General features: G+C 30.5%; 1 protein-coding gene across 1 annotated transcript in view; it reads right to left on the bottom strand.

Moving 5' to 3' along the window:
• Positions 1 to 7,105: 7,105 nt before the first annotated feature.
• The window catches only part of snRNP-U1-C (small ribonucleoprotein particle U1 subunit C), a 31,525-nt gene continuing 27,218 nt past the window's right edge, over positions 7,106 to 11,412 (bottom strand). The window contains exon 6 of the mRNA XM_035371950.2: positions 7,106 to 7,260. Coding sequence (XP_035227841.1) covers positions 7,163 to 7,260 — 98 coding nt within the window. The 3' untranslated portion in view covers positions 7,106 to 7,162. The remainder of the gene's footprint in view (positions 7,261 to 11,412) is intronic.

Here is an 11,412-nt window from a genome sequence, read left to right as displayed (position 1 = left end):
CTGCTAGTGGTTTCTGCAGCAATGTGCATTGCAGCCGAATTTTTCCGCCCATATGTTATTTACAGATGAGGCAACATTTACACGTGATGGTTTTAACGTGCACAATTGACACGTGTGGGCAAACGAGAATCCACATGCATTTCAAGAATGCTACAGTGTTAACGTGTGGGCTGGTATTGTAAATGACTTCTTGATTGGCCCCTGTCTACTACCACAGCGACTTAATGGCCACTGTTATCTCATTTTCCTTCAACAAGTTTTACATGATCTGCTACATGTTCCAATCGTCATTAGAAACTGCATGTGGTTTTTAGCATGATGGGGCACCAGTCCACTTCACTCTAGATGTTCGTCAATACATGAATGCGACATTTGGCATGCGATGTATCTATCTGTTGGCCACCTCGGTCTCCTGATTTGACACCCCTAGATTTCTTTTTTTGGGGGACATTTGAAGAATAACATTTATGCCACTACAGTACACTCCGATGAAGATCTTATTGCTCGAACATCCATAGCTGCTGCACGTGTGCGTGAAATTCCTGGTATCTTTGAAAGTGTTCGTCAATCACTGCACCGATGCTGTCAAGCATGTATCAATGCCGATGCATTTTTGAACACATATTGTAAATTAATTTCCACTTGTAAATAGGGTTATAAAAATAAAACACTTTCTCTACCATTTGCTCTTTCCTGTGTTTGTGCTTTGATGCTTCACTTTTGACCATACGTTCCTATACAAAATGCGATTGTTACAGTGCCCTGTACCAGGCCTCAAAGTTTGTACCATGAATTAGCAGTCACCTGTATATTTTTGTGCAACAGTTAATTTAAAACATTTTCATATACTTATTATGTATTTCACATAACTTTTAATTGTGGCCACTCTCAGTATTTATTTGTATTCAGTTTATTTATTCTGCAGAATTTCCTAATTTGAAATAAAATGTTTGAATTAAGAAATACATTTAACTCTTTGTAATCAAACCTCAGATATTTCCAGTCTATTTTACTACTGTGATTGGCATGCCAGAATGTGACCAGCATTATCATGTAACATTATTTATTATATCTTTATCATGCAAAAACTTATACTCTTTGGATCTTAGAATGTCAGAAAGTCCTTAGTCACTTTAAATGTTTTATATTAAATCAGCTATCTTTCTTTAGAACAAGCGGCAATCCCATACAGCATTTACATTTTTATACTTATCAAGTATAAAAAAATTAATAACCCGAAATGTCTAAATTAAAACAAGAACTTAGTGAATGTGAAGACACTAAAAGCTGTGGGGATGAATTTTGTATAGGTAATTTTGGCAAGTTCAATGATATTAGAGTAGCATCTGCCAAACTTGAAATATGAAAATTATAAGTTTCTAGGCTACATGGTAGCAACATCTTAAAAGAACTCCAAATTAACTTAAATTTGACTTAATGCATGATCACATTATTCAACTATTTATGATGAATTTGATGAAAATTATATATCATTATGTATTTTGCATATACATAAATAATTTTACTGAATTTATATGTAAATTGTAGTTCTTGTATAGTGTAACATGAATGGCCTCAAGAGTGTAAAGCATCACCAAACAGCAGTAGCTTAAGTTCATTAACATTAAAATAAATGGCTACCTTGCTAAGCACCAAGCTGGGAATGGTTTTGGCAACTAATTTTTATCACCAAATTTGGCGACTATTTGGTCCTATACCTAAGAAACTGTGTATTCCTTCCAGCAATTTTGAGCTATTGGAAATTTCTCGGTGGACGGGATAAAACTATACAAGACCTGAGAATGTATCGCTTAAAGCTTATTTTAGAGTACTCAAAAATCACTGTGCGAGCTTAATTTTTTTTTTAATACTGCATTGTGTTTAACATTCTTAATAGTTTGAAGTGGTAACTACACATTGTGCTGCTCAATCATATTCAAAAAAGAGCTGAATGAGTACTTTTGTGAAATGTTTCTTTTGAGAAAATAAATTTTATCAAGCTTTCATGGGTTCTGAGGGCATTCAATCTATTACGAAACTGCATGCACATTACAATATTTAATTAGATATTCCAAATTTCATATTCCTTGGTTAATTTCATTTTGTAATATTCCCACACTTTTATACTGAAAAAATCCTGAGCAGAACAAGACAGCTTTACTTTAATTTACCAAAATACTTTTTTAGACATTGAAAATAAAATTACTACTGTGTGGATAAACGTAAGTAATTTATCATACATTAATGCATAACTTAATTAAATATGAATATTTACTGATTAAACATTAGTTAAATTTGCCTATAAAGTTCTACAAATATGTGCAGAAAATTAAGACACCTCATAGAAAAGAAAATTCAATAATAAAATCTGAAAGGCTTCAGATTTGAATGCTCGACTATAAGGGTTTGTTAAGGTTTTTTATGCTCTCACTGAGCTCACAATCCACCAGTCTGCTTTTGCATTCACTCCTGCTAACTCATTTTTGTATTGTCTTTTTAGGTTTATTACTAACCGATTGCCTGATTATCCCGGGTTCGTATATATTGCAATTAATCATTATCCCGAGAAGAATTTGTCAGTACGATTTGTTTTATCACGGTTTTACTCGGCCTGGAGGAAATGAAAAGAAATATTCGGCTTTTATTGGCAGTTTACCAAGTTTTGTTGGTTTCACGGTTCTTTTGGCAGGACTGGTCACGTGTTTTCCCTATCGTCTATTATACATCGACTCAGTAACGTATAAAGAATGATAGTTGTGTTGAAAAAAGTAAAATAATGGCGATGATGCAAGATAGCGAAAGCAATGATTTTTCAGATAGTGATTATAACCTCAAGATTTTCCAGATGTTATTCCTGCTACTGAAAAAAAAAAAATCAAATCCAATGAGACAGTGCCTCTGTGCTCCCGTAAAATAGATTTTAGAGGTAAGCCAGTAAGAAAAGAGACCAGATACCAATGTATAAAGAGAATGTCAGGTATCACTTTGTGTTGTTCCTTGTTTCAAAAACTATCACACAACGACTAATATTTATTTATTTTTTATTTGCCCGAGATAACTTGGGATAGTAAACTAATATTAAAACTAAATGCTTTTTACACCTGTAAAAAATTAAAAATTCAACCTAAAACTTATATATATTGTGTCTTGTTTCGTTTCCTTGTATTTAATAATAAAATGAAAAATGTGATGATTTTTTTGCAATTTTTTCCAAAAAAATTTGTAAGTTAAGCAGCATTTTCTTTACACTTACGCCACCTACAACTCAGAGAATTAAAAAAAAAAGTATGCAGCTTATGTTTAGAATTCCTGCATCAGTGTTAACACACAATTTTTTGTAGTCCTTTCTCTGAATTCACACATCAATATTCAGTGTTTTTAGTAAGATGGGTTACAAAACTTTGTCTCTTTATTAATGTTTTGAGTTTTATTTAGTAAATATCATATTTTTCGCATTAACGCCAACGCCACATAAAATTCAACAGCAAAATTACAGAATATTTAAAACGGCAAAATTTCTAATGGATAGTCTCTTATGTGGGAGATAAAAATGTTTTATTCCATACATTGTTGCAGTTGATCGCTTTTAAATTGTTGAGTTTGTTAATCAAAAATTCATTAAAGTTTTACAAAATATGAAATAAATAATAATAATGTATATAATGCCATTTTATGTTGTTGTGACTAATTTCACTTGCCTGATTTTATCATCAGAACAAAGCCATAAAATTTATCATCGCAAGGAGTACAAGCCTTGGGAAACCACACAGGTGACAGTACAATTTTCCTGGTTCCACACTAATTTTGATGGAGAATGGGTGTGAGGGTCTTCCACTCCTCATCCCCTAACATATGAGAGGACTTTCGGCTCGCCCCATTTTTAGAATGCCCCCATGCTGCAAAGACACTATACAAACATCCATGCCTTTCTGGGATTCCAACCCAGGCTCTTCAATATGGTAGTCAGTCACTAACCACTACCTGTTTGGATAGTTATTTTTCGATGTAGGAGACCAGACTATTTTTAATCAGGGCCAAATTTTACATCAACATCAGAATACCTGATTTCAAATCACTATATTATGCAAATATAGTTATATATAAAATATTATGCAAATACTCTATCGCAAAAATAAGTTTTCTTAGGTTTATATAAAGATAATTCATTTTTATATCGAAATAATTGCTGATCTGTAGTAACAACATAATCATCTGTAACGAGGCATTTCTCATGAAGATTCATTTGTGGTACAAAAGATACATTGCATGGTGAGCAGACAGAATTTAACTCTATTGAAGTTTTTTATGAACTTATGTTTTAAGTTGATTAACTTAGACAATGCACACAAAGACTATCTGCATAAGTTTTTGTGGAGCACTTTATAAAAGAATCAGCCTTATATTCACTTTACACATCAGAAAAAAATCCCCAAAACTCTTGTAGTTAGCCCTTTCACCAGTGTTTAACTCCAGTGTTCAGTGATGTTATACTCTTTGCCTAGCAAACTTACAAGACCACAGTCACGCACTGTATTAATACATCATTTTACACAAATACTCAATATTTTTAATTAGATGAATCACGAATTAAATGCATCTTTAGCATTTAAATCAATCTGATTCAAAAGTAAATGAATTTCTTAAGAACTGCATCTTTAAAAAAAAATATCTCTAGAGTCTTTATACCTTGCAGCAAAAAGCATATGCAAGACTTTAGGTCAAGACATTCATTATATCAAGTCTCTTTCACTTACTCGTATGCAGTATTCTGATAAAATGTTCAATTTTCCCCTGAATTCAAAACCATAATTTATCTGATTAAAACCAGCCCCATGCTTGGATTAAAATGAATATTATTAAATATCAAGACACTATAAAAGTTTTCAAACTTCATTTCCAGACGATTTGTTTGTGAAACAGATTACAAATGGCTTTTTTTTTTTTTTTTTCCTTAAAGCAAATTAAATCTATTCTAAACTGTGCATCAAGTATTATTACATTAAACAATTATAGTTATGGCATGTTAATTTACAACATAGACTCAGCTTAATGAAGAGCCACTACCACTCATATTAAAAGTAACAATTTCAGTTGCTCAAATTCAGTCATGATGTTCTGCATGCAAGTGATGCAGCTTATGATAGCAATCAATCCATTTTAGCCAGATTTATGCTAAATGTAATAGCTACAATATCATAACAATCTGCTGAGTATCAAGTCTCTGTCAAATAAGATTTTGATCTAGATGCAATAATAAAAGAACATCCTTAACAGCCATTATGCACTTTTAGGCCAAAGACCCATGTTAGACTAAGTCATTCACTACAATTCTTTCACTTCTATACAAGACTATATCTATATCAGTCTTGGTAATTAAGAAGTAAATGAAGATTCCCAATTTTTAAGCTTTCACCAATATCAAGATGAGGCATTTCAATTCTCTGCATACGAGTTAGATTGATAGAATGACAACAGCAAATTATAAAAATGCTATCTGTCTCAGAAACATTGTCTTTATAAAAAACTTTAGCGGAACTGTTTGGATTCATATTAGACATGGGGAATATCACAAAAACTCTATTAGTTCAACCTGTCTGCTAAACCAAAAGTCAAACCTTGAATAAATTGCTGATGTTCAGCAGACTTATCCACTCGGAACTGATGGATTCAGAAACAATTTCTGTACACTGAATACACTGCTGAACACAGTAACAGAGATATAAAACTTGAATAAATATATACAAAAATATAGTCAAGAGATTTGGTAACTTGCTGTACAAGTTTCATATATAAGCTTATTACAGATATTTCTCCCCCCTTTCTAATGAGTTACATTTCAAGCATATTTTACAAATGAAAATGTTTCACAAAAAGAACTATTTTATAGCAGTACTCTATTTTCCTATTAAAGTTCACTGCTCAATAATAAGTTAATGACAACCATGTGTATTTTTCTTAGAGATAATCGTTTTAATAATACATTGAATAAAACATAAGTATCATTCATTCACAATAAATGCCCAATTTTTGATTAAAAAAAAGAGGCGGAAACCTGTTCATACTCCCGATAAATATTCTCAAATATTACCTAACCTTCGTATGAATATAAACAAACGTAGAAGAAAATTTATAGAATTTACTATTTATTAAACGACATAAGAAAAGCAAAAATAACAAATTGTAACAGAAAATCAATATTTGGGTATTTATAGCCCATTTCTCTTTCTGCTTTCACAGAATAAACATTATGCAATAGAATAACAGCTTTTTACTATGAATGTAATTAAATACGTTAAAATATGTATTCAATATGCAGCACAAAACGTTTTACATTAACCAGGAGATTTGAAGAAGCCAAGAAGCAAGTGAAACTAAGTGTCAATAACAGGAAAAATATGTATAATACAGCAATTTTAGGCAGAAAAGATGGAAATTTAAATGCTTTATCTCATTTTTATATTTTTTAGCAAAATGGCCATGGCCATTTTAGATTTACAGTAATTTTAGTACGATTTTTTGCTTTTTTAAGTTCTTTTAAAAATTTTCCCCAACAGCAGTTATGTACAGATAGATAATTTTAAATTTGGAAACATGTGTAACTCAGTAGGTATAATTTCATTGATGTGACAATAGAAGATTACTTTTTCTCATAATTACCTCAACAGAAACTTTTTAATGATTTCCTTATTCATATAACAGGAAAAATGCTTCAATTATTTTTCTGCAACAAAAAAGGTTTTATTGTTAAAAGTGTCTTATGTTATATTAATGGAACTCATAAATGACAAATAATTTTATACATATTTAATATACTTACACAATGAAATATATAGTAATTATGAAATGCATGATCCTGTGGCAATCTAATGTTCGATTGTGTGCAAAGCCAATCCACGTCACATGGTTTATGTAAAAACTGCTAGCGTGGCAGTGAACTCGCTCACTTCGCCCTTAGCTGCAGCATAGGATGTTTGAATTTTAGTTTAGTGGTTTTTGTTATTCGTTCTGTTATTTCAGTTGTGTTTAAAGTTATGGTGTGTGTGTGAATAAAGGTTATGTTTAAGGAAATGGAGTCATGTCAATTCAAGGATATACACCAAGCACATAACCACCATAATCCATTTAATAAAAAGACTAATAAGCACAAAATGTATTCCTAATCTTATGTTTGTGGAATCATCAATGGGCCTCTTATTCCTGGTGCTGGCATAGAACCTATTGGCATCATAGGAGCTATATGTCCAACAGGAGGTCTCATACCTGTAAAATAACAACTTGATGCATAAAAATTTGTAATTAAATGTTCAGACATAAATGGAAAAAAGCAAATTACAGTTAATAGCAAGAAATCGCATAATTACACGAGGAAGGCTTAAACAGTGTTTTTTAATATAAAATCATTGCAATATACATATATATTAAAATAATAAAAAAGTAGTAATTAAAATGAGATTTGGAGATTATTTTTCCTTGACACATCAAGATCAAAATGTTTACAAGGCATATTTTTAATTTTATTAAACATAGGAATAGCAGTAATAATAACCAATGACTATAACTGCCTAAAAAACTAGGACTTTAATATATTGAGGTATAGACTACTTATTTATATATACTGTTTCTAAAGTTAAATCATTGGTGACAAGAGCAATTGTGCTGTAGCAGAAATCAATTGCAAATCAACTTACATATGTAGTGATAAAATCCAAATACCAACTTTTTTCCAAGGATGGCTCAATGCAGAACAAGCTAAAGAATACTATACGAAAACAATTTAGCAAATGATAAATGCAACTACATTGTATAAGTCAAAATAAGTGTAACCCCTCCCAAAAAGGTCAAAAAGTTTAAAGAAAAATATAAAAAAAAAACTTGCTTCTGTGAATGCAAAGCAAGTTTCAGGAAGGGGTTTATTATTGTTGCAAGATTCTCTAACAATTTAAAAAAAAAAAAAAAAAAAAAAAGAAGAAGAAAAGTGGAAAAAAGTGTTAAAAATCAACTCAGTGTTCAAGATAAAGTTTTTATGTTTCAAAGAATCAAACTTCATCAAGACAAAGCATACTTCAAAAAGTACCATTGCATTACACTTGAAAAAATGAAAACTGATACAGATATTACGTGTACACCAAAGTTCCTTGAGGTTTCACCTATGGATAACTGTCTCTTCATGGCTTTGGAAATGAGCTCTTTCTAAGAACAAAAATCCATCATGATTGATGAGTTCTGGAGAGCAGTGGAAGAGGAATGTATTATCAATGCCTCTGGAAATTTCACAAAAAGCCCTTCAATCATGGAAATCTACAATGCAGACGTACTTAAATTTCCATAAAAAAAGCTATTCGACTGAACATTTAAAAAAATACTCTTCACATTTTAAACGTCAATTAAGTTGTTTACACATTTTTAGAAGCCATTTTAAAAATGCGTTAACAACCTCTGTACCCTTGATAAATCTAGTATAAAGATAATTTGATTTTCAAATGCAGCGACAAAGAAGCTTTATAAATATATAATGAGCATTATTCTGCTGAATGAAAATTGACCAAATAGGATGTCTGTTAAGAGAATAATGGAAGATGGTAGAAATAAGCTTTTGGAAAATTACTCCTCCTTATATGAAAAGGACAGAACTTTTCAATGCTGAACAGAAATTTAAATTAAACAAAAATAAACAATATGCTCAAATTAACATAACTTACTTTGAATTCATATTAAAAAGAAACTACGAATCAAATTTTTAATCACTCTATTGATTTAAATATTAGATAATATGGAAACTACCTACAAATGGATCACACCATGAAATGTTTCAATACCACTTGATTAAAAAAAGGTGAGGGGAATAACATTGAATCCCATAAATTATACAGAAGATTTAAAATTTAAGCCTATGAATGAAATATTATTAAGGAAGTAACATAATACTGAGATTATGCAGTTTATGAATTATAACTGAACATGGAAGGAGCATATTAACTTACATTTCTGAAAACAAATCATGAAAACATTTACATTGTATGAAAATTTTACATGCATACTTGCCAACCTACGACACTCAAAAATCAGGAGATTTTTCACAATGTTAAAAAGACTTTTTAAATGATGAAAATATAGTTTTTAATAATGAATTAACTTTAAATAGTAACTAATTCTTAAATGCAAGCAACACAAAAATACCTTACACATAAAAAACATTTTTATTACTAGCATCGATTAAAAAAATAAAGAAAACCACTTTAATTAGTTTTCGTACAAATGTTATAAACAGTGGCAGATTTTGCTTTCTTTAAGAAAGAAACTTCATAATTTTGTTCGTAGTAATTGCCACGTAGGCCTGCTTTCGCTAATAAAAGCTTTTCAACTGTGTCATCACTAATATTAGATCTAAATTTAGTCCTCGTTTTCGCAACAATACTGAAAATTTTCTCACAGTCTGCATTATTATGGGGAACTGTCAAGATGGCCGACATAATTCTAGACAGCTCACTATATTTTAAAATTCCATCAGCAGATATTCTGCATTAGCAACTTTTTGGTCCTCTGTTTCTGAAGAAAAATTTTATTTTTCGTTTTTTTCAACATAACTCATGTTGTCCTTGTGTTTTTGTGTACGCACATGTTTGAGAACATCCGCCCTTCCACCATGCGAAATCGAAAAATCGCAACGACACGCAGTACACATCACAATTTTATTACATTTCCTTGAGGAAATAATGGAAAGAAAGTCAACTGTGTACGATTTTTGAAACGTACACGAGTATTTCACCTTTCCGGCAGACATAACAAAAGATGATAATTTCTAAAACTATTTCCCCAAGGCACATATACTCAAACAACTCAGGAAAAAATGACCGAAATATCTAAAGAACATCCAAATAACAGCTTGCTTTGTTCTCATTGGCTAATTAATATATGCCAGATGACACGTAGTGGAGCACGATGCCCCCATTGGAGAACTGGAGAACGACGTTTCTGGATACGTATATGCTCTGCTCTCACTTACAAAGTAGAAGTTATGTAATTCGCAAGGTTTTGTTTTAGATATAATCAATTGCTTTCAGACTGCCAAAATCACTTTTTTTTTTTTTTTTTTTTTTTTTGTTTATATAACAAAGTATTAAGCCAAGTTCCATAAAAATCGTGAGAAATTTTAAGAATAAGAAAAATCAGGAGAAATATATTGTAACTCGGGTTGGCGGGAGAGCGGTCGAAAATCGGGAGACAAAAAAACAAATAAATATTAAGCTTTTTTTTTTTTTTTTTGTAAATTTTGATACCCTTTAGATCATAATTGTTCTTTATTTCATAAATTACGGTTTCATATTTTTAATTTTAGAATTTCTGCATGCCATCTTACGCGATTTAAACTGATGATCTATAATCCAGAAAAATCGATAATCTGGAATCGCCGAAGTCCCGACGAGTCCGTATTAACGACTTTTGATCGTACAAATAAAGATTATATTTCTTTTTAAATTTCTACATGTTATCTTACTAGATTTAAATTGATGGCATGGAATTTGGATCTCGGACATTGTACTGCATTACATTACATGCTGCCTTAATAATAACAGGATTATAATATTACACATACAATATTTTAATAAGACTTCACAGGAAAAAAAAAGGCTATGTATACATAGCTAAAAATATAATAACTTACTTAGTTCAGAACTATAATAATTCAGGTCTTAAATTTTCATTGGTTAAAAATTTAATCAGCATATTAAGTCACTTCACTAATTCATAGGACTAAATATTATAAGAATTTATAATAAAACTGAACTGCTATCGTTAAACATCTGTATTTTTTCTTAATATATTAATGAGAAAATGACGTCCTGAATATTGAAATATTTTACATTAGATTTATGCCAAGCATCAAGTAAAATACTAAATGAATATTCAGGTTGATTCACAAAACACATGACTGAATTCAAAGGACTGAGTTCTTTCATAATTATCAAAAATTCGAGGTGTGCAGCACTTTCATATATTAAGCTGCTGTTTATAAATGAACCATCATATAACATAACAAAATAAACACGACTATTTTTTTATTGGTTTAAAACAAGAGATTTTGTAACTTTCAAGGGAGAAGATTTTTTTCAAATCGTCCTATAAGTAAAACTTCTAAAAAATCGAAAACAGCAAGTTAAATAAATGTTTTTAATTTTCTCTCCTGGTACTTTTTACATATGGTTTCTAATAATTTTATGATGAGTATTTTTATTTTTTACCTATATTGTATATTGTGCCTTATTTTATTACAATTATGTTTATTTAATGGTAGGTTTTAAAATTTTTAATCTATTGAAACTTGTAATTTCATACATTTCAGCATTTCATTTATTTACAGTTTTGTGTAAAAAGACATCAAAATTATGCATAGAGATCAAGTAGAATGAAAGA

Source organism: Stegodyphus dumicola, chromosome 12 (assembly GCF_044657685.1).
Source record: "Stegodyphus dumicola isolate Sdum_Otavi_A_Nest chromosome 12, ASM4465768v1".
Classification (NCBI taxonomy): Eukaryota; Metazoa; Arthropoda; class Arachnida; order Araneae; family Eresidae; genus Stegodyphus; species Stegodyphus dumicola.
The sequence above is the reverse complement of the archived record's forward strand: the minus strand, read 5'-3'. Positions and strand labels throughout refer to the sequence as shown.